The sequence below is a fragment of the Oculina patagonica genome, chromosome 5, assembly GCF_052425735.1.
Source record: "Oculina patagonica isolate OP01 chromosome 5, crgOcupat, whole genome shotgun sequence".
Lineage (NCBI taxonomy): Eukaryota > Metazoa > Cnidaria > Anthozoa > Scleractinia > Oculinidae > Oculina > Oculina patagonica.
In genome coordinates, this window is record NC_135762.1 from 15,236,265 (window position 1) to 15,261,031 (window position 24,767).

Genomic DNA, 24,767 nt, shown 5'->3' on the forward strand with positions numbered 1-24,767 from the left:
GAACATGCTCGGGAACTTGGCGAACAGACTCGGGGACTTGACGAACGGACAAGGGAGCATGGCGAACAGATACGACTTCTTGCCTCACCTCAGGATTGCTGCTCACGACTAATTTCCCGGAGTCTTGATCAAACTCCAGCCGCTCCTGCGTCGACTCGTCGCGAGGTCGATTTGTGTAGTTAAACGGCTGTCGACTTGCACCTTCCTTTGTTCCCCCAAAGCCTGAGTCAAAAAGCCTTCTGGTTGGCGCCTTCTGCTTATCATCCATACTAAGCGTCCGAGAAGAAGTGGTTACGGAGGTGAATACGGATTATTTCTGTGGGTTTGCGTTAAAATCGAGCTTGTTGTTCCAACTTCGAGTCGACGAAGACAGTTAAAGCGAAACCGGAAATCAACACGCATGCGTGACTTTTTCACGGAAATGGCATGACTCGAGGGTCAGGGCATTTGAAATGTAACCACACTTTGTTGATATTCCAAAGAACTTTCAATTTGAACAGAGTTAATTAAAATCCAGCCTGCTGGCTATGTTCTTTTGGGGTGAAATATAAACATTGTACTTTCTTTGGGCAAGAAATGCTCGAAATAAAGACAAACAAATTATAAATTCTTTAGGCCATTCAAATTTATTTGCATAAATGACAAAGGGATGCAGTTTTCTTGGAACTGTCTATTGATGTTATCCTACTGATAAAGTTAATTCCTTAAATACACCTAATTACCAGAGGAATACGCTTAGCTGTTTCCTTAAGTTTTGATTTGCTTCTTTGTTCTTGAATTCAATTCTAATTTTTACATTCGACTAAGCGTGTTACAGTCGTATCAACACCCATACCAGTTTCATCAACGGGTATGACAAAAAATGCATACCGCAAATTAGATTTTAGATTTGAATCAAACAATTGTTCAGGAAGAGACATAAATGCTGGATTGAGACAAATCATTTTAACTGTTGTACTTGACAGCGTTAGGAAATAAAAAATTTAAACTAAAAGAACAAACTTAATATATTTTAGATGACCAATTTTAGCAAAACATTGTTAGCAAATTTCCCGTCAATGTGTAAACATTGAAGTCAAATAAGGACGGTTCACAGTTCTGTACGAATTAAGGTTTTGATCCATCCCCGACTACGAAGGGAAATTAGAGGCACAATTAGGTCAATTGGCACCATTTTGGTCACATGGGTGTGACTGCTATGAGACACCCTACCCTTTAATTCCATTTTTATGTAAGGGTGTCAGCACAATAACAAGTCTTTATAAAAAAAGAAGAATTTTTTCTTTATTAAAAAAGAACTATTCGTTGTGTAACTATTATATTTATGTGAGGAGCTGCACTGACTTTGCAGTTTGCCAGTTTCCATGTAATTAAAAAACGTCATTGAACAGGACATTGACATGATACTGTAGTTGTTGTCGATAATGTTAATGGTAAGGTACTCAATTTTCAATCTGGGTGCTTTCGGGTTTGAAAGTAGTCACTCTCATTAGACAAATTTGTATTTGTGTTGATCAAAGTTCGGACTGACCCGGGGGTCATGGGCATCCATTTTGTCGCTGTTGCTGCCTTCTTTGTTGCCCCCCTTGTTATCGTTGATATTCTGGCTGAAAACTTTCCCAGCATCAAGATAATCCATAACAAGTGGCTTATATGGCTCAGAACCTTTGTTGTATAGATACGGACTGATAGCAACTGATTTACGGCCATCCACTCCAAAACGCCAAAAGGCCAAAAGTAAAACACCTCCGCCAGTATACTCTTGGCACATTTTAGACGTATCTTCAGGAGATGGTTCATGTTCCTCCCTTGGGCACAGAATGTATTTGCCGATGTCTTCCAATGGGTACTCTTCAACCAGATATCCCCTACGTTGTATGGTGACTTTTGGAGGTTGATCTGTGGACAGTGGTTGTGGCACTTTCTTGTTGTTTGGCTCCAGGACGATGTGCACCACAGGTTTGCAGTCGGTTGTCCACAAACCCAGTAAGTCTCCTTCTATTCTAGTCTCTTGAATGACGCCAAGCTGCTTCTGAATCATCTCCCGGTCTTCTTTGAACATGTACGCAAACGTATTTTCTTCTTGGTTTTTCTCAATGGGTTTTGGTGTCGGACTTTTTGGAACTTCTCGTGCCCTCAATTGCAACCGATATTCATACTCATGGACAGTTGTACTTTTATCTTCGTCTTGCTGTACATTTGCTCGGATGACATCTACTTCCTTGAAAGGACTTTGGTGTCTACCAAGCAGTTTGATTTCACATCTTTCATAAGTACTCTGTCCTTCCTTATAAAGGTACGGCGACAATGTGACCTTGTTATTTGGAAGTATATTAGCGATGATCAGAAGAAACCCACACGTTCCTCTGGGGAAGTTCCGTGTAACGGTCGACGAATCACCTGAACTTGGCTCTGAGAGATGCAGACGGTGGTGGGAATGCCACTCTCCGATGTGGCACAGCATAAACTGCTCTGTCAGCACCTTTCCAACACGCTGTAGATACGGAATGCTCTGGTAGAACGACACTTCGGTTCGAGTGCAGCCGATGGCTGGACCAAGCACAACGTGCAACACTGCTTCTCGATTGTCAGTCCACAAGCCAAACAGATTTCCGCCTGTTTCCTTCCCTGGGTGAAGCAGAACCAAGCGTTCCATCATCTCAACGTCTTCCTTGAACATACAAACTTGAAATTGCTTCCCGTTATCATTGCCCATCATTATTCCGTGAACGTTTCTCAGCGTTAAAAAATTGCAGAGCTTGCCTGACACCGAAACTGTTTACCTCTTGCTATAACAGCTGCTCATGCGTCACGAAACATATTCTTTCTGAGAAACGCGCTTGGGTTTTTTTAACTAATCTTGTCAAAATTTTGTTTAGCGGGGACCTTTTCTGCCGCTTTTAATCAATTATATATTTGTTAGATTTCCTCTTTTTACCGGAACATTTTTGGTTTATTCTCATACCAAAAGTTGCTTGAAAATTCTATTTGAATAGATTGCACTACATTCACAGTTGAAGGGTCACAACATGTCGTAATTATCTTCCGCCTTTTCTCAGAAATGTTGTTGTTCGTGTTCGTATAATGGTCATGGCGATGAATACATTTTCATATTGACTCACTAAAAATAGATAATAATTTTTAATTATGCTTCGGTGTGATATCGAGATCGGCGGTTTTAATATATAATGTAATAAGTGTCCTTCTCTTAGGTAGCGAAGTTTCGGTCGAAACAAAAGTGTTAATAGATAAAATAAAATTTGGCTTAACTTGTCACGCATTATGGTTTACAAGGACAGAGGCAATATGAGAATTCTAAGAAAACAAGAATTATTTCGGGAGTGATCGACAAAAAAATACCTGGTTGGATTATAAAACTCTATGAGGCATTTGGGATTATTGATGGGTAACTGGCGGATTTCGATTGATCATCACAAAACTTGGCAAGTAAAACAAAAACTGTATGATATGTAAATTTTATTCGAATTATTAGCTTTAAAAGCAACAAAAACTGATTAATGGATCTATGTCATACTGTAATAGTAAGAAATCAAATTATGCATTATGAAAATTTGTTGTGAACTTGCACAAAGTTAGTTCGCCTATAATATGTGTGTGTTTTTCTTTTCTTCTGGAATGCATTTAGCTATACAAAGCTTCTACTGAGCTGTCTCCTTGAAAATGGCAAATACCATTAGACACAGCAATTGAGCGAATGTTTTATTATTTCAACTTCACAGTTTCAAGCAATAGAGCAAAAACTAAGCACATGTTTAAAGAACATTGTCTCAGATTAATTTATTAAACGTGCAACCTAGAGTCCTATACTACAGCTCACTACAGTTATGTACTGTTTTAAGGTTATTTTTCAGGGTTTTTTCAGTATTTAACAAACTTAATAATACAAGCTGTAGATAGTGAAAAGTTTCTCGAATCCTTGACCCTTCTATTTCACTTTACTAAAATCTCTCCTCAGTTAACTCCTATGATATCCACACTGGCCTCGTGGTTTTTCTGTACGACATTTTGGAGTTTCGTTTCTGGGCTCGTGGGGACCTGGCCAACATTCCTCTGACTCCACGAGCATGGCTTGGTGGAGATTGCCGAGAACGACTAAACCCACCATGTGAATATTGTGAATGTTCCTCTTCTTCTTTTCCCCATGCTTTCCTATATTTGATCTCGTTGATGCTATTAAAGGCGTTTTTATTAGGCATTACTGCAATTTTGCCCATTTTATCAAAGCCATAGGTGGATTTCTCTGTATAAAGATAGGGCGACAACTTAACCTCGCTTGGTGATAGGATGTTGGCAATGATCAAAAGGAAGCCGAATGTCCCACGGGGATAGTTCCTTATGACGGTTGATGAATCACCTTGGCTTGGCTGGAAGAGGCGCAGCTGATGATGAGAGTGCCATTCTCCAATGTGGCACAGCATGTAATCTTGAGTTAGCAGCTCGCCATTTCGTTGGAGATAAGGAATATCTTGGTAGAAGGAGGCGCCTGTTCGTTTGCAGTTTCTACCTGGGCCCAGAACAATGTGTAGCACTGCTTCATTGTCGCTGGTCCACAGACCGAACAGGTCTCCCCCAGTTTCAAGATTCGGGTATTTAAGAACGAGAGCCTCCATCATTTGGTAGTCTTCTTTAAACATAAAGACTTTAAAATCGCGGTTACTTGCAAAGTCACTTGGAAATCTCTGGTTGCTTGTAGCATACAGTGCACGGCTTTGCTTTCTACCAGTGCCGGCAGGGACCTCCTCAATGTCAACGTGGTCTCTGAACAAAGGTTTACCCGCAGAAGTATAGCTTTCGTGTTTTGGGGAATCTGAGGGCGATCCTTTGGAAACTCGAGAAGAACACAATTCCATTTGCTCAGCTGTATCGAAGGATTTCTTCAATCGACTCTTAAGGGAAATTCCTTCTATTCCTTTGACGTTCTTAAATGGACTTTCATCTTCAAGAACTTCCAAGTTACAATTTTCGACTTTCCATGAGGATTTGTGTCTCTGATAGTTGTAAAGACACGGAGACGGCGTAACTTTTTGTGTAGAGTTGGCGATACTGATCGGGAGGCGTAGATATCTTCCTCTTGTCTCATGACTACATTCGACACTACATCTCGAGTAGTCCATCTGGAGGTTGAGTCCGCTTGAAGAAGCTCTGAAGAATCATAATACCTCCAGTTGCCAATATGAGATAAAGGAAAATCTTTCTCCGCAATGTCGGATGGATTTGAGCCTCTTTCTTTACACAAATGTTGTCCACAAATGACGTGAATTACAGGTTCACCAGCGCTAGTCCACAAGCCAAACAGATCACCCCCTGCAATTCGATCAGGATCACCAAGAACGTGCTCTGACAAAGCTTCATAATCCTTAAGGAAGATGTAAACGCTTTTACGCAACCTCTGCGCATCAGAACCCATGGCTAACGCTGTTTAGTGTACATAGGAAAAGCGCGGTCTTCAACGCCGGTCGGACGCCGAAAAGCACTCTTTTGTTGACAATACCGTAGCTGTTTAGCAACCGCTCATGCGCAACGATGAGTATAACTTCTGAGAATCGAAGACGGCTTACCGTCCGATTGCACTTGTTATATATTGAAATTCCTTCTTTGAAAATCCTGTAGCTGTTTTATTCTGAAAGTATGCTGCATAGCGAAATCTAGGCCGTCTAAAACTAGCTTTCCAATTTGACCTCTAAACGCTCGACATCAATTTGATGTCTTTCCTTCGATCAGTGTTAAATTTCGATTTCCGCTTTTACTAGGAAAGAAAATGAATAAAACATAATATGACTCAATTAATTTTTTATGGAAAAAAATCCGTGATTTCGAAAGCCCGGCAGTTTCGAAAGTCGTCTTATGTTAAAAGCCCGCCAGTCCAATGACTAAGACTTACTTAGCTTTTACTTTCTGTAAACTACAGATTTCAACAAGTCACGCGGTTCATGGCACAAACTTTCTATATTCAGGGATGATAGTCACGCCACAAAACGTTCCTAGGGAGTATCGTGACTCATTTTTTCGTTGAATGTGAAACTTATAAATATTTTTGTTTCGAAAAAACAATATATGCAAAAAAACATAGGGCCAATAAGGGGAACTACCCCTCCTTTGATGGCAATCAGTATGATTGTTATTTGCAAGGCTAGCTTGAAGAACAGCAGTGCAAAAAAATAAAAAAAACACCAAGCGTTAGCCCATCCATTGATAAGGCCGGGATTTTATAGGTCTGTCATTGACCTACAACAAATTATTTGACTGAAACAAGAGCGTTTTAAAAAATCTTTTCCCTTTCTTACGTTAGAAAATTACAGGGAAATCAAGAATATGCTCTTAAAATATACGTATTTTTTATATCTACGAAATAAATCAGTGTCCTCTTGTAAGGGAAGACCCTACAGAAGACATAATACTTTTTCATACCCTATAATCAGTGTAATTACTGTATTTCGTCTATTTAAAATTCCAGGTTAATTTCCATGATTGAACCACTTTTACTTTATACATTTTTTGGCAAGAAACTTGGTGTAATTCTACATTCTCTAACTACATACATTTCTGACTAGCTTCTTTTTATAGAAATGGTTTATATTTAATTATTTGGGGGGGGGGGGGGGGTAGGGATTGAGGGGTATACGCTTCAGTTGTCGAGCAATATGGATTAATGCTGATAGCATAAAATCTCATTTACGGCTATGTCTTTTTTGAGCCAGTTTTCTTTTTAAAATAGTGTTTCTCATCTTTTAGTTATCTTTCACTTAACAAAATGAGTTCCTGTCTGTTGAGTGTCCTTCAAGCCTCGGTTAGGCGAAGTGTTCCAGCAAACCATCCACTCGCAGCCAGTTGTTCCATAACCAGTCGATCTGGCTTAGCCTTGGCCGGCCGAGAAGTCTTCAGCTCCACGGTTAGCTGCCCAGTCTGTAGATCGAATACCAATCGTTCCTTTTCTGTGTCATGGTTCCCACTTTTGGCAATAAAATTCAGCCGGCTTGCAACCACTTCCGATTTCAATATTTCACTCCTTCCATCTCCCGCTTGAATTGTTTCTTCATCTTTTTGTTTTACAAAGTGAAAGTCGAACTCGTGTGTGGACTGTTCATTATTTTTCCCTCCTTGGTCCATTGGGATCGTTTCCTATATCAGGCTACTGCTAGAAGAAAAGAAGCTTCTGGCTACGCAAAATTCAACCGAATGTAATTGATCCCTAAGAAAAAATGAAAGAAACTGAAATCAAGGTGAAACAGTCCCTTTTCTCCTATAAGAGTTTATTACTATTACGCGAGTTTTTATTATATGGCACATTACAGAAATACGCTAATTTATTTTCATAGAATCTAAAGATGCTTTTGAAATAAAGGTCACCCACACCTCCTGATAAATCAACTCAATAAAAGGCACCCGGATTTTATTACAACTTCAGTTAACCTTCCTAATATGGTAAGTGTTTTTTTTTTCAGGCCATGTTTCTTGGATGAAAAAAATACTTCTGACGTCATATTCTACAGCTGGCGAAACTGTCACAACACTGAGAAAAATTGAAAGCGCAAGCGCAACGATTCACTGAAAAGAATCGAAACCGGAAGGGTTTCCTCTAACATTGAACTGCCAAACTACAATCTGAAATATTTTAAGCCATTTGCTTTTCGCAGGCACTTGCAACTCGTCAGGGCGTTTTTCAAGAAATAAGAAGTCCTTCGTCGTTGCTGCAGTTCTCAGAGTTTAGATGGCAGATTCTGGGCAAAGACCTTCGCATGAAGAGTACATGGAAAACCCTGAAAGATATGAAAACTTCGATCTGACAATGTTCGATGCGGGGAAGTATAAAGTCGTGACGAAGGCAGAGGCAAGACGGAGACAAGACCTGCAAGTGCTTACTGAAATTTACGACAAGAAAGCTGGGGGATTCTTCTGATTATGCTGGATTACTTACCTGTCATGATGGGAGAGCTTTTAGACTTTATTAGTTGCTTATATGTTACTTGAACGTCGCAAGAACAATCAGTATGTGTAGCTAACTGTTTACAGCTTTTTTGAAAATTTACACCGGGCGCTATATCACAGTGAAGGCGAGTAGTCCTTGTAGTCGTGGAGTCAAAAGAAGAAAATCTGTTGTAAAACGCACTGTACTGGTTTCGTTCAATTCTAATGGGTGGTTGCGTCTTATAGATTACAGAGCTAGAATACAGACTAAAGAGTAGGGAACATTATTAACTTTGATGTGTATTAACTCACTTAACGTTCCTGTCGATGGCGAACTTATTCCAGGTTTAATCAATCGCAACAGTGAAGGCGCTTATACTGATTTTAAGGCGGACATAAGGGCAATAGATAGGTAAAAGCATCGACAAAATTCATGTTTTTCTGAGAAAATTCGATATAAAAATATTGTTAAATGAAGGCAACCTAGTTTCTTAGAAAACGCTGAAGCATTATTTTCTTCCGTGACGTCAGCGTTCCTTATGGTCATCATTTCCATATTTGGATACGCTTGTCATTCATCCACTTAACATTCGAAATCCGAATAGAAGCTACGGAAGAAGTTACAGTTGCAGCGTGTTCCGGCTTTTACACCCCGTGTTAGCCTACACAAAAATTAAATATGACGTCAAGATAATTTATAATTTTGACCAATACAATCAAGAGAAGAAAGCAAAATCGAAAGTGTAAGCATACACCGAGATAATCGAAAGCGGAAGGAAATCGTCTAGCATTGAATTGCCGTGCTATTATTATTATTGCAGCATTACTTATCTCGAATTTCAAAATGGGGTCTGTGACAGGAAATCCACAATATCAAGCACCACAACTCAACACAGATGCACTGGTTTTTGACCCTGCGACAGGAAAACTGAAACCACAACATGAATGAACCACGATAATTGACCCGGTACAGGTTTTCGACTCTGAGACTTTTCCGCCAAAACCCATATCGTATCTTGAAGTCGCTTTGCGTTTAAATTTTTGTATTAGCCGGTTTATGTGGCAAATAAAATTCACGAAACTCGTTAACATTTGTTGTTTAATTTTTTGTTCTCATTCGCTTCAAGACCCATTTCTTTGTTATCGGACTCCCTTTCGCTAGAAAGAGAGAGAAAATCCTTGAGTTATTTCGGAAAATAGTTTCATAGGAAATGGGCGAGAAAAAGCTTTTTAAAGTAGTGTCAATAAGTTTATTTCGCTTGCTAGAACACAGAGAAGCCAATCAGAGCACGAGATTTACTTTATCTTGACCGCTCACGGAGCTAGTCGTATAACTTATTGTTTACAACTGACGCACTGAAAGTTCATGTTTCACACAAGACCACAGTGTGGGTGAGAGTCGACAAGCTGTTGTAAAATGCAATGAATGAGCTGGTTTTGTTCAGTTCTGATGAATGGTTGCGTCTTATAGATTACAGAGATAGATAGATTATAGACTTTGGAGTAGGGAAAACTAAATCAGTAATGAAAAGTAGAAAATTCTAATGACAACTTTGATGTGTATTTAATAAACTCACTAAATAATATACATGATAAACGCGAAAGTAGCTGTCCAAGCAAGCTCGACAAGTATCAGAAGCAGAAAAAAAATCTTTGGAAGAGAAAAAACCCAGAATCATTTATTAAGACAGTTCGTTGAACTGTTTATTTTTTTGCCAGATTCTTCGGCTTAAAAACGTTTAAAACATTTGTACGTTGACTACAAATTGCACTCACCCTACAGGCTTGTGTTATTTGTTATTTTGTTAACCTTTGAAAAAAATACTCGATTTGCTTAATTTGCCTACCGTCTTAACCGTATCTCACTTGGTGCGCCAGCGATGCATAAACTGATTTACAGATGACGTCAAGATAATTTATAACTTGACCAATACAATCACGAGAAAAAAACAAAATCGAAAGTGTAAGCATACACCGAGATAAATCGAAAGCGGAAGGATTTCTTACAGCATTGAATTGCCGAGGTACTGCCAAGATATTAGCAATTACGTCTCACTTCTCAAGATTCCAACTACGTGTCAAGAAAGAACGCTTTACACTGATCACTTTGCATGCTACATTACTTGTCTCGGAATTTCAAAATGGAATCTCAGTTGACGTTCGACCCTGCGACAGGAAAACTTTTTGTGAAACCACAACCACAACCTCGACCACGGCAGCCCGCTACGGATTCACTGGCTTTTGATCCTGCGACAGGACGACTGTTTGTGAGACAACAACCGCAACAACATCGACCACGGCATCTCGATACGAATTCATTGGTTTTTGACCCTGCGACAGGAAAACTGCTTGTAAAACCACGATAACAGTCAAAATTCGTCGAAGAACAGGCCAAAATAAAGCTCATAAGTGAAAGAAGAGGCTGATAAAAACATAATGGTCAAAACTTTTAAACTGATAAACATCACCAAGACAATGTAGCAGTGGATAACGAATAGCTGTAGCTTTTCAGGGGCACCCAACGGAATATTTCGTTAAAATATCTGTTCGGAAGACGATTTGAGATCTAGAATTTTCGGAACATTCATTGTAAATTTTTTTGCTTGCCTGCCTTTCCTAGAATTTTCGAATATCTAAAAAATGGTATGTTGTTCATTTTTAAGGGATTTTTACTCTAAAAAGGTCACCTAGAATTTTCGGGAGACCTTCTCTGGCTGGAATTTTTTCGAAAAGGTAAGTTTTGATCCCTATAACTTTCGGATCACTAGACTTTCAGCTAGAAAATCCGAACAGATAAAAAAATTTTAGGGGATAAAAATATGCCTATATCTACCGTTTAAATACTAAAATACGTTCAACGGTGCTATTTTTAAGTGGTTTTGAACTATATTCTCGATGGGTGCCCCTGGCTTTTACTGAATTAATATTAGTAAGCCATGGTGAAGGCGATAACAAGCCTTGGTTAGTAGAATAATTGTAACAAAGAATATACTTCTCAAATCTTTATTCTCTCGTGGAAACGTAATGTTAAATTACGATTTGCGTGCAGATAAATGGGACCATAAAAAAAAAAATATGTAAAAAGCAGTAAATACGACAATAACTCTAGCGCGTGTTGTGAGACTGAAGTAGCTTTATAGTTTCAATGTAAATTGCAATACGAAGATAATGAATCTTTTGTAATGGTGAGGTACAGCGCAACCCAGTTTCATAGAAATCGCGGAAGCAATATTATCTTGCGAAACAGCGACCGATTCACATTGTTATCATTTCCATATTAGGATACGCTTGTCATTCATTAAACGATTGCATTATTCAGTTGAACTTGCATGCGCCTTTAGCCGTTTTGACAGTAAGGAAGTTTTGGCTTTAATTTGTTTTCACGACCATGGGAGAACATTTTTTTATGGCATCAGAGATGAACTGAGACTTTTAAATTTTCTTCCCTCCACCCGTTTCCATCTCTTTACCTGTGCATACAGTGAGAGCATTCCCTAGAGAGTTTTTCTCTTGACTCAAGTCAAGACCAAGTTTCAAAATTATGGGCTATGATTCAAATAATTTAATATTGCAAATAATACACGAATAAAGCGCAGAATGCATGCAATGGCTAAATTGCCGTATGAGTCCACCCTAGAAACTTTACATACATGTTTCGCGCAATGTCAATGGAGTAGGACCTTGTTCCAAACTGTACTTCTGCAACATTACGCGCAACGGCGAAGCACAACAATCAGCCATATTCTGCCTTTTAGCTATTCAACCTCTAACTCAAGCACGACGATCTGTTTTTACTTCTCTCCTCCAAGAGAAAAAGTACTCAACAACTGTAGTTTATTCTTTTTTTTTTTTGGGGGGGGGGGGGGGGGGAAATGGAGGCAGCGGGGTCAGAACCTACCCGCTTCTAGTGTAGCAGCTCTCGTAAGCTTGCAATTCTACTTCTCTTCTACTGCAACAGTTGCTTTTGTTTGGGGCTAGAGGCATTGTTCCTGATGTGTGTTCTATTGTTTTCTCGAAGGGTAGCGGACCATTCCTATGGGACCTTGCAGGAGCTGCTATACCCGTCCTTTCGCCTCTCGTACCATATACTCCCGTTTCTCCCCCCCCCCCCCCCTCTCCGTGGTGGTTCTCTCCTACCATATCTATTGCGAAATACAACGAAATATTGCAAAATTTAGTCCTTTTCTTCCGAACTCCCGGCCCTCTGTCCCCGCCACACCATATTTTTATAACCTAACCTTACGCTGCAGCCTGTTCCGGCTTTTACACCCCGCTATTTTTAGGCCCCTTTTGAAATTTGGCTCATGGACTACTACACAACATTTAAAATATGACAACAAGATAATTTATATATTTTAACCAATACAATCGCGAGAAGAAAACTTAAAAGCGAAAGCGCAAGCATACACCGAGATAATTCGAAAGCGGAAAGATTTCTCAAAACATCGACTTGCAGAGATTCTGCCAAGATATTAGTCTTACTACTCGAGATTCCCAATCACATTTGAAGAAAGAACGCTTTGGATTGATCCTTAGGAAAACTTGTCGTGGCGTGAAACCACAACCACGACCTCGACCACGGCAGCCCGCTACGGACTCACTGGATTTTGATCCTGCGACAGGACGACTGATTGTGAGATAGCAACCACAAGAACATCGACCACGGCAGCCCTCAACTGATTCATTGGTTATTGACCCTGCGACAGGAAAACTTGTTGTAAGACCAAGATAACAATCACAATTCATCAAGCCGGTTACAGGCCGAAAAAAAAGCTCACAAGTGAAGACAGAGGCTAATTATCAAAACGTCTTTAGATATATGTCAAATAACATTGCAGCAGGGGTCAAAGAATAGAGGTAGCTTTTTTAACTGAATCTACAACTAGGGCATAGTCAAGATGATAACAAACCTTGGTTCGATTACGGTTTGTGTATATCAGTAAATAGGGTCATAACAAAAGTAACAATAACTGAAGCAGTGTTGTGAGACTAAAGTAGCTTTCCTGTCCATCTAGTTACCAATGTAAATCACAATACGAAGATAATAAATCTCTTGCAATGGTGAGCCGGTACAAGTTGTGTAGTACTTTTATTTGCGAGCAAAATCTCTAGAGGTTTGCAATTACGATTTATTTTATCCTAGTAACAAATGTTGTTTCTATGAAAACGTAATTGATATCCTACTCTTTTTGCAAACAAACACTTCCAAGAAAAAAAAATATAAATGGCGTCACTCCCGTTTAAGAAGTCAGAAGACAAAGAGCTTGTCACGAGAGTAAAGTGTGAGGGAATCAGTCCGGAAAGAAACTTCCATATTAAAGAAACGATGCTCGTCGTCTCGAGTAGGGGTGAAAATTACGGATTGAGGTGTCTCTTAGGGTGTTCAGGAATGAACTCCAATCAATATTTTTAGCCGTCACGGTCCCGTCAGGGTTGCACTTGAAGAAATAAAGAAAATACACGACTTACACCAAAGTCTGGATTGCAGCTGATCAGTACAACGCGCATTTGAAAACGTATGTTGAATTTTCGCGATATAAATGCATTTTTTTTTATATTTTTAAAAAAGCGCACAGAAATTTCTGAGAAAATTAACTTGCTGTGACACACAAGAAAGACACTCTTTAAATAATCTACATAACAAATAAAAATTCTTAGAAAACGCGGAAATCTTAACTATCATCTGTCAAATAGTCAAACGAAGGACGAAATAGCCAGATTACAAGAACAGCATTAAAAAGAGTTCAAGTTTCTTTATTAATCTTACTTTCATGGCGAAAAGAACTACGGAACTACTATGCTTTCGACTGTTGTCAGTTCCCTAACTCGGTTACTTAATATCGGCTGCCTTGCTGGCTGCAGTTCTTTATCCACTTCAGGGAAATTTTAATCATAAACATATTTAGCTAACTCGTAAATCTAGCCCTATCGCAGCGGTCATTTGGGTTGTGTAAAGGCGATGCTTTAATTATTGGTTGCGAAGACTGCAGCAACTAATGTCCTCTAAAGGCACTATGAGGTATAAATTTGACCCTTGACGTTATCTTGGTCAATGAGTTTAAAAAAATGAAGCGACGACTGCAATAATATATTGCAAGCTCTTGCAATACTTGTTTAAGTTAAATTTACAGTGTTTAGTGTTGTGCCAAGTAATCTACCTCTTGTTTAATTTGTTTTTTGGCTGGCGCTGATATGGCGCTCCTGTTGTGGCAGATGGGTGCTTGTAAGGGGTAAGAACTTTTCTCTTTACTGCTTGTTGAGTGGTGGGTCGTTGAACCTTGATAGCTCACTGTATACTGATAATTTATCTTGGTTTCCTTTCCATTCTCCATACTTCTCTGAATTGCCGCATCTTTTTTGAAGGCATTAGGATGAGACAGAACAACAAGTTCCCCCCTTTGATCATAACGATAGCTGGAATTTGCTGTGTAAAGAAAGGGCGAGAACTCCACTTCGGTTGGTGATACGATGTTGGCAATGATCAAAAGGAAGCCGCATGTTCCACTGGGATAGTTCCTTATGACAGTTGATGAATCACCCTGACTTGGTTGGAAGAGGCGCAATCGATGATGAGAGTGCCATTCTCCAATGTGGCATAGCATGTACTTTTGCGTTAGAAGCTCGCCGTTTCGCTGCAGATAAGGGATATCTTGGTAAAATGAGACGTCTGTCCGCTTGCAGTCCTGGCCAGGGCCCAGCACGATGTGTAGCACTGCATCACCCTCGGTAGTCCACAAACCAAACAGATCCCCACCGGTCTCTACATCTTTGTAGCGGAGAACAAGATCTTCCATTATTCTCCTGTCTTCTTCAAAGAGGTATATCTTAAAATCACGTTGGTTGCATGCAAAATCTGTTGGCGTTCTGGGCAGCGGTATGGGCTTTGGTTGCCTTGACTCACTGTCATAGCGAGATGACACGTCTTCCACGTCTTTCATCTCCACATCAGTCGACTCTGGTTTAGTCGGAGACGCTTCAGTTTTACCTTCATCGGTATTCCAATCGGTTTCCTTTCTGGATCTCAAGTAATATGATTTACTTTCGTTTTCTGCTTTAAAATCACCTTTCTTCACGAGTGCATCGAGGTTGTGTTTGACATCGTCATCACTTCCGAACACTTTTTCTCCGTGGAGGATTTTAGTTTCTCCTTCTGTTTTAATAGAAAATTGTGATAAAAAATACGGCGACAGCTGCAGTTGCCTTGATGAGTCGTCGTAATCTACCATCATCACTACAATATCCTTGCGTTTGGCATTCTGGCGAAGATAATCTTGACCCACAGCGGCTATTATTGCCATTTCGGTTTGCTTTGAGCGAGGCTTGTACTGCCACTGTCCGATATAACCTAGGTGGAAGTTTTCTTCTAAAACTGCGCCAAGCTTTTGAAGTTTTGCTGCAACTGAGTCGTCCTTCATGGATGAATACTCTAACAGTGTGCGCTGACTCTCTCTCCTTTGTCCTGTTATTATGTGCAGAACAGGTTCGTCGTCGTTTGTCCACAGACCAAACAGATCTCCGCCTGTCTCTTCAGTTGGGCGACGACGAACAAGCTCCTCTATCATATCATAATCTTTTTTGAACAGGTAGACCTTCTGTCTTGGCTTTTCCCTAGCTTCCATCGTGATATCGCGCACGAACAACGACAAAACTGTAAACTGCGTTCAAGTAACGCTTTCCGAGATTTTCAATACAGGTTGTACTCATGCGCAACACGAATGGCGTGATTTCCGAGAAAATAAATTTCACAGTTTGAATTTCATTCGATATGAATACGTGAATGCAAGTAAACAATTGTCTAAACTGTGTTAATCATACAAATGTCGGCTGAGTCATTATTTTTTTCGTCGCCAAAATGAAATTGAAAGCGGGATTTTTACGTTTTGGATATTGTTTATCTCCAAAAGGTTTCGATCCTCATTTCAATATTTGACAGCTGTTTTAATTAAGCCTTCCGCATTTTCTAAGAAATGTTTTTAACAAAACACCTTTCTTTTGTGTCACAGCCACTTGTTAGTTTCTCAGAAAAAATATTTATCTTGAAAAATTCTTAATTTATTGACTCTGTTCTGAAAATGGTGTGACATATATCACGATTTACTAAGCGTGATTTTTGGAAGATGTCCGATCGCTGTAAGACTTACAATAGTTGCACATTAGGGGGCAGTGTATAGACAACTAAAATTGTCCAACCTGTATATATAGCAGTTACAGGACGAATACCAAATACTACATTGGCCGTATTCCCCCACAACGGCCAAAGTGGCTGTTTCAAATGTTTTTAGGGATTTTTTGTTCACTCCAGGAGTAGAAAATAAATCTAGCTCCCTAATACCGCAACAAAGCAATGTCTAGCGCTCAGCACAAGTCAGGTATACCGTGACTAAATATAGCAAGTTACAGACAGTTTTTTCTGCTAAATATTTCCTCATGATATATTCTGAAAAATATTAAACAGAACGTGTACAGAAAATAAGGGTGATTATTACGACAGGCTATTTCGCAAAGTGAAAATGAAGTTGCCATTTAATATAATTCTAGACAAAATTAATTGTCAAAGAGAAAAGGAGATTTAAGTTCCTGAAATTCGATTGTCATTTACAATATTTCTTGGTGTAGAACGTATTTTGCCCGCAAACCATCCGCTTGAGGCCATCCCCTCTATGACTTGTCTATCGTCGGACGCTGCAGCAGGTTGAGCGGAATCTGGCTCGCTCTCCACAATTAATTTTCCACTCTGCAGGTCAAACACTAGTCTTTCTTTCCCTTTACTTCCTTCTCCACCTCTTGCAATAACTTTAAGTCGACTTGCAACCACCTCTGACTTCAATACTTGTGTACTACCGTCTTCCGCTTTTGTTTCTTCATCTTTCTGTATTACAAAGTGAAAGTCAAATTCTCTTGCGGCCTGTTGGTTGCTTTTCTCTGTTTGGTCCATTGCAATGTAATCTAGAAGCTTTAGCTTCACATATACAACAAAGTTTCGATATATCTGAAGGGAATGTGACAAACCAGTAACCTTAAATAAATTATAAATCAAGAACACCAGTATCAATACTAAAATTTGGTCTCAACTTTGCATAGGGAAAAAGCCCTTTACGATTGTTTACAATACGTCCAGGCAAGATGCCGCTTCCGCTCTAGTGTCCAAAAATGGTATTTCTTTGTTATCTGGTTTTCCTTATTAGGTTTGATTCGAGTCACGTTGGTTAACACTTTCCAAGAAAAAAATATGCATGAGGTCATAGTCTCGTTTAAGAAGTCAGATAACAAAGAGAAAGAGGTTGAAACCGAAAGTAGAGTGCGAAGAAGGGAAACCCAACACAAACGAGCAGAACGTCTACGTAAATAACTGGAGATATTCTAATAGTTCATCGCTCCATAAGCACTACGATACGAAGAATTGCTAGTCTTCTTCTTAAAGGTTGTCACGACAAGAATAATTTCGAAGATGTCTTCTAACCCGCAACGCATTCAAGAACACCTCGAGAACAGAGGAGGCAGCTCTGAAGCGCTGGTGTTTGATCCTGCCACAGGAAAGTTGATGGTGAAGCCACAACGAGAAGCCCAAAATTCCGCCGACAGGACCGTCATGTTGGACATGAACAAGAGTGGATCTGGAGGATTCTTCAACTTCGGCGCTTGCGACTGGCGACAGACAAGTGATAGAGACTATGTTCTGAATTTATGAACACGACAATGAGTTAAATCAATGCAGCGCAATGAAGAACTTTGCTACCTTTAAATCTCTAGCTGATAGGAACAGGCAGCGGACAGTTGTTGCAAAATTTGTTTTAGTTATCTGACAATTTGCTTAGAGTTACTCAGTCTACTGTAGAATAGTGACTCAGTATCAGGTGGCATCAGTACATACTTGTTATATTCAAATGTTTATAGCTCAGTTGGGATGTGTCCTGGCGAATGATAGTTCCCTTCCATAAACGTTAAAATTGTAAATGTATGTTTAAACTGAAATACATAATTTCTTGGCTTGTATTCGGGTCAGTATATATATTTTCTAAAATTTTAAGCACGCCATTTTGCACGCTTGGAAGTAGTCTTTTGTATTGAGCCATATTGATATTCTAGGAAATGTGGTGAATTATTTCAGAATACAGTAAATATAAACCTTAGCATTGTCCACCCGGTTAATTAGTTTTTTTTTTATTGCTGGCTGTCGTTGCATTATTTTTTTGATGAAATCTCGGGAACAAAATAAAATATATGCTACTTGTCACCTTTCACCTGTTTGCTGGGGAGCCCCTATCATTATTTGTTTCCGAGAAATAAGCACTTCCGGTGGCTTTTATTAGTGGCATTGTTGTGGTTTTTTTTTTTTTTTTGGGGAAAATAATTTTTTTTTTTTTTTTTTTTTGGTCTTTTTTTTTTTTTCAGTTTCGACTTGGGAAAGATCACGACATTCAATTGTCACGAAAGCATGACAGCAAACATGACGCGAGGGTTGAGGGTTGATATAAATACATGGGGACTAAAAGAACCCTTTTCGGCAAAAACGAAATCATTTTATTCAAGGCTGTTTACCGCTTTCGTTGCACGTTATTTTCGTTACCTGCTTAGATTTGTTACAATCATTGAACGATACTGCCAATGTCTGTGTTTCGATTAAAATCTATATGACCACTTTATTAGGTATTTATACTAAGTAAAGATGAAATACTTAAGAAAGAACCAGACAGATTCTGATACATTGCATACATCGATTATTCAATTGTCTTTTACTAACAATAATGCAACTTAGAAATGCTTTGCTGACAGTCAAAAACTCATTTATTTCCCTGGAGACGAGAAAAATTCGACATTTTCTGCAGTGGCCTCCATATCTTGGCATGTCTTGCAGTCAGATTTTCTTTCGCTCATCATTGGATACCACCTAAGAATTCCAGGCTTGTCGAACCTATGAAAGCCGTCTGGTGGGTATCCAGCGTACTGCTGCTCTCTGCGGTTGGCCCACATGTAATAGGGAGCCACCAGATCCTTCTCCAACGGCGCCAGTGCGCTGTCCTTACCTCGGCACAGCTCTACCAGGGCTAACTTCACCAGCATGTTGCCAATGGGAATGATGTCAGACGAAAGCCCAACCTGAATCGTGGCCGTCACTTCGTCGTCTCCAACATAAGGAGGATTAGCCTCGCGAGCTTGACGGAAGGAAGACATCTCTTCCGCGCTGGCTTCCATCGCCGCATCAGCGTAGATGCACGAGAAGCATGGGCCATCTTTTGGTCTAACTCGCAGCACTTCTCCCCCTGCAGCTCTAACGGCGCACTTTCCGTAGAAGGTGGGGATGCCCAGCTCTATGGACAATGTGTTGATGTTGAGTCTGCTTCTTATGTTATCGGTCGCAGCCATGATAACGTCGCATCCTTTGAGAATTCTTCTGGCGTCGTCTAAATTGTTGATGTTGGTGTTGTGAATCTCTACCTCAGCAAATGGGTTCTTGTCTAGGATGCGGTCTCGCATAACATTCGTCTTCAGACGCCCTAGATCGCTTAGCCCACAAATATGGCGGATGATGTTATGCAGCTCAATCCGATCGAAGTCGACCAATACAAACTTGCCAACTCCGGCCTTGGCCAGCTCTATTGCTACGTGGGAGCCGCCACTTCCAAGCCCAACCACTGCAACTTTTCGCTCCTCCAACAGACTCGACTCGAGTATGCCATGACTGCGTGAGTAAAGCTGGGATCTTCGTGGTTGGCGCAGGACAGCCGCTTGCTCTATGGGTTCAGTTGACTTCGGCCGCACACAAACTCTGACATGGTCGTCTTCAGAAACCAGGATTGCAATTTGTGGCTCATCGAGGGGTGGGAGATTGGATATTAGAGTAGAGGCAATTTTCAGAACCTCTGTACACGGAGGTAGCTCTTTAAAGACCTTGAAAACGACTCGCTTTTCTGGTTTACCCGGAGCGGCGCTGTATTTAACCCGGACGTGGATTGTGTCACAGTCGTCAAACGCTGTCACGGAAAAGCGTTTCTCACCGGCTTCTTCGTTTTTGAGGACATCAGTAAAATTAGGTTGCAAGAAACAAACAACTTTACGATTGTCTTCTTCTTCGCCCATCGTATTTAGTTCCTGGTTCTTCTGATCGAACTAAAATCACAAATGTTGAAATTGAAATAAATCGATACCATCATTCTTAGAATTTCCATCCATCTTTTGATTGGATAATTTCGTTTCGGTGACGAAACTGCAATAAATATAAGCCTCTTTTTCCTGGAATTTTATTGCCTGTTGAGATGCTAAACAACAGATCAAATTATACAGCTGATGTCAATCTGGTGTTTAGCGTTTTCAAAGACACAAGAAGCAAGAACGCGCTCACCTTAAAATTGTTTATTTGATGATCTGTTTAGCTTGCCTTCTTGTTACATACTATAAAACAGATCACAGTTTACTGATAGCACTGAAATTAAAATCATCTTGTTACGGATCAAAAATTATTTATTGGAAACTGAAATAGAAAATGAAACAAGGGAAAACACCGTCCCGTCACGCTACAGCAGCTGTGAGTCGGAATGTCTTCCGCTTATTCTGAGAATTCCTTCTGTACTGATTGAGCATGCTCCAGTTTGTACGTTTGTACGTGGACTCTGGGAACGAGATTGCGTTTGTATATATGCTGAAATCTGGTGTTACGATACTTGGATAACGGCAATGAACTACAGTATTTTACAAAACTTGAATTATTACTTGTTGCTCAAAAACTGTTTCAAAGTTGCATTCAACAGTACGAATTATAAATTGCATTCGACAGTTATTTTCTTCTACTTGAAATGCTCAACATTACCTAGAATGCTTTGTCCCCGAAGGTGTCGAGGACAGAGCTGAATTGATGGATTTATAACGAGCATGCACCCTTGCCGCTTGATTATGAACACATAAATTATTGCAATCAACAAGGACGCGAGATGTGTCACAGCATTTAAATGGTGAGCCCCTCTCGGAGGTTTTTAGGGTACAAGGGAAAATGGCCTTGAAGAATTGGGAACACGGGAACAAAACCTGTCTTTCTGATAATTTTGAAAACCGGGATCTGAAAAATCGGCAAAATACTTCTAAGGAACAATACATCACAAGGGAATATCTTTGGGGAACGTTCGTCGGCTAGCTTCATTTCCAACGACATCAAAAAAATTGTCAACGTAGAATGAAACGGGCAGTTACAAAGACTCTTTCCTGGTTTATTGTGATAGTGCATCCAATCTGAAAAAGGTTGAAAAACTTAACTAAAAAACTTAACCCTTTCAAGTAACGTTTATCTCTAATTTGAAATAACAAGAAGCCACTCAATGATTATGGTCTGCAATCAATACGCAGTAGTGATTTCCCAAGGACATTCATCTTAACAGCTAAGCATAACATCACTGTGGGAATGAAAAAGAAATAAGAAAATGTTAAAAACGCACTGTTTTAAGAGACTCCTGTTTCAGGAAACACCCTGCATGTACGCATAATTTGACACGCTTTTCTAGCTACATTACAAGATTAATTGCTTACAAGAGGTTAATTTCCAAGAAAATCGATCAGGAAGTAATTGTAAAAAGTCTTTCTGACATGACCCTGGCAACAGCAGAACACATCAACAACAGAGGGTAGCAACGGGTTGGAACTGCAATGATAGACAGCTTAATTTTACAGAGTTCTTGTGAAATATAAAATATTCGCTCGACAAGTTTCTTGGTGGTAGTATTGAAAGTGGAGGTTCAAAGTTGTACTACAGTACGAGTTCCCGGACTGTGTTGTCCGAGTGTCCATCGAGTCCAAACACTTTAGCTTTTAAAAAATTTAGTACAAGCTAATGTTCCAGAGTTACTTTGCCTCAGACGATCCCTGTGATCTCAGCTTGTCACGTTCAGCACACGCAAACGAAAAATCCTCCTCCATCACGCTTGTTCATAGCTGTGACAACCTCTCGTCCTGGCCTGATTCGAGCCTGTACTTTGTTCATTACCTCAAGCTTCCCGGTTTCAGGGTTAAAGACCAATGCTTCTTGTCGACTACCGCCACTTTCAAAAAAATTGGTTACTGCACCCTGCCTAGGACGGGATGGAGCTGAACCCATGCTTCAATTCAGGACGTCATCAACCGTGGTCAAAGTAATACATAGGTGATGTTTGCATTGGTATAGCCGTTTATCGAAGTTTGTTTTATGCATATTTACCGCATGTATAATTTGAATTGACACTTATTTGCTTAAACGAGGTCATTTTCTGAGAAAATCAGGAAGACCTCTTAAAGCGTCTAAATCCGACAAGAGCTACTGAAAAGATTTCAACAGCAAGAAATGGAAACCTTGAAATATTAGATCATATCAAACCATATTGATTCACGTCACTAATAAAATGTTTCAATATAAACACTCCCAGGAAAAAAACTAAAATCTCTATGTACAGTTGTTGTCTTTTTTTTTTCAAAATTCTTGCATAACACTCACCGGACACAAATGCAAGTTAACGCACACGGTTTATCGCCTATATGCTTTAAAGAAAGTTAGATATTGTGCGTTTTAAACAAAGGTGAACACTGAAAATCTCATTCAAATGTACTTTTGGTACGTCAATCTCCGTGTTTCATCTAACACGAATAGCGGAATTGCTGAAAATTATCTTACAAAGAATCCTCCACTTCCAGGTTTGTTTACGTCCAAGACGACGTGACGACCTGGCCTCGTATCTTCCTTTCTTACTATTTCAAGTCTTCCTGAGGCCGAATTGAAGACCATCTCTTCCATTGCATTGCCACCATTTTCAAAAAACCTTTCCATCTTAGTAGGCTGTTCCTGGGGAGTAGCCGGGTACGACGAACCTGCTCTTGGTTCTTTTGGGATCTCCGGGGCAATCCGTGGACTTGGTTGAATGATCCTACTCGGAGGTCTTGAAACTGATGAACATGAACCCATTTTTAGAGCGACATCAACCTTGCCTACGTGCTACTCACTGGAGATCTTGTATAGTAACGAGCTTTGTTGTGTTGATTTCAAACGTGAACTCGAACAGTAGCCTGGGTTCCAGAAACCCTTTCTTACAGCGCTAAGATTAAGAGGGTATGGGGTGGGGTGGGGTGGAAAAATGAGACAAAACATCTTTCCCCTCCAGTCCCGACTATAAAGTGTAGAAAGACTAATTCAGTTATAACTTATGCCAAAATCAACGTATATTGATCTGTAATCAATGATTGGTGTCTTTCCACAAAGGCAGGCACCAGGGGTCTAATCAAAGACAGTGCGTAGCCTCAAATAACTCCAACAGATAACTGTCCGGCTATATTCAAGATCAGTGTTGTGATGAATTTGTTTGGTTAGGGAACAGTTCTCATTTGTGGCTAAGGGGGGACAGAGGGGGAGTCGGCGATATTATTTTACCAACGCAGGCATAAACATGGTGTACCACACGATGGCCGAAATATGTTATATCCAGATAACAGGCCCCTCGTTCAGTTATGTGACGCCAAAGCGTGACATGCTTTGCTGCATTACCCAGAAAAAGCACCCTCTCCCCCTTCCAGCATAAAATAGGACACTCCCCAGGAAGTAATTCTGACACGACCCTAGCAACAGCAAAACATATCAACAACAGAGGGAAGCAACGGTTGTGGAACTGCAATGATGGAAAGCTTAATGTTACAGCGTTTATGTGTTACAGCGTGAAATACAAAATATTCGATCGAAAAGTTTCTTGGTGGTAGTGTTGAAAGAGGAGGTTAAAAAATGAACTACAGTACGCGGAGTTCCGTGGCCAGGACATGTGTTGTCCGAGTGTCCATTGAGTTCAAACACTTCAGCTTGTAAAAAAATTCAAATTTCCAGTTAATGTTAAAGAGTTACTTTGCCTCAGATGATCCCTGTGATCTCAGCTTGTCATGTTCAGGACAAAGCGAAAGAATCCCCCTCCGTCAGGACTGTTCATAGCTGTGACAACCTCTCGTCCTGGCCTGCCATGAGCCTCTGCTTTGTTCGTTACCTCCAGCTTTCCAGTTTCTGAATTAAAGACCAGCTCTTCTTTTCGATTACCGCCACTTTCCAGAAATTTTGCTACTTCACTTGGTCTCGGACGTGATGGAGCGGAACCCATGTTTCAATTCAGGATGTGAGTTTTGCTGTGGTATAGCCGTTTATTAAAGTTAATTTCATGCATACTTCCTGTACTGCATAGTTTGGATTGACACTTATTTGCTTAAACGAGGTCATTTTCTGAGAAAATCAGGAAGCCCTCTTAAGACGTCTAGATGTGACAAGAGCTACTACTGTAAAAATGGAAGAAATGGAAACTGTGAAATATTATATTACATATATAGATTACTTCATGGAAAGTGCGCGCGTACGGTGTTTACGCACGAGTTGTTGACGTATCAGAAATCGAACGAACAACAAAATCGTTGAAAAAAGACATTTCATGAGATTATTCTCGTGTCTTAAAATTGTTCTAATTGGATAAGAAATCGAATATCAAGAGTTTTTTACTCAACAAGTACAAGAATGAAATATAGAAATAAGAACTAAGAATACGTAACCGTGCTATTGCAAGGGAGGGCTATCTTCATCCGAAGAATCTAAAATACGTTTAACACGCTTGAAGGTGTGCTTTCTTGTTGCTGAGTACGCATTAGGCGACTGACTTACTGTGTTTATAGAAATGTTAAAGTGTCCTCCATGAAACACGGCTCCGCTAAATACACTTGCTCCAGGCAATGTTGGACTGCTTGACGACTGAAAACTACAAGACAGAGTTTCAGCTTCACTCTCTGTAGCCAATGCTCGATGAACTTTTGCAGAAGATTCAGTCGAGGTCGCACTCAGTAGCCTTGACATTTTTTTTTTTGCTGTT

General features: G+C 40.0%; 2 protein-coding genes and 1 pseudogene across 2 annotated transcripts; all 3 read right to left on the reverse strand.

The window, feature by feature from the left end:
- Window positions 1-607: 607 nt before the first annotated feature.
- LOC144655018 (uncharacterized) lies at window positions 608-5,696 on the reverse strand (annotated as a pseudogene).
- Window positions 5,697-13,664: 7,968 nt separating this feature from the next.
- Window positions 13,665-15,731, reverse strand: LOC144655730 (uncharacterized). Its single transcript, XM_078516023.1, has one exon. The coding sequence runs from the start codon at window positions 15,543-15,545 to the stop codon at window positions 14,061-14,063; it is 1,485 nt and encodes a 494-aa protein (XP_078372149.1). The 5' UTR covers window positions 15,546-15,731; the 3' UTR covers window positions 13,665-14,060.
- Window positions 15,732-18,657: 2,926 nt separating this feature from the next.
- On the reverse strand, window positions 18,658-20,258 carry LOC144655731 (uncharacterized). Its single transcript, XM_078516024.1, has one exon. The coding sequence runs from the start codon at window positions 20,002-20,004 to the stop codon at window positions 18,712-18,714; it is 1,293 nt and encodes a 430-aa protein (XP_078372150.1). The 5' UTR covers window positions 20,005-20,258; the 3' UTR covers window positions 18,658-18,711.
- Window positions 20,259-24,767: the final 4,509 nt, after the last annotated feature.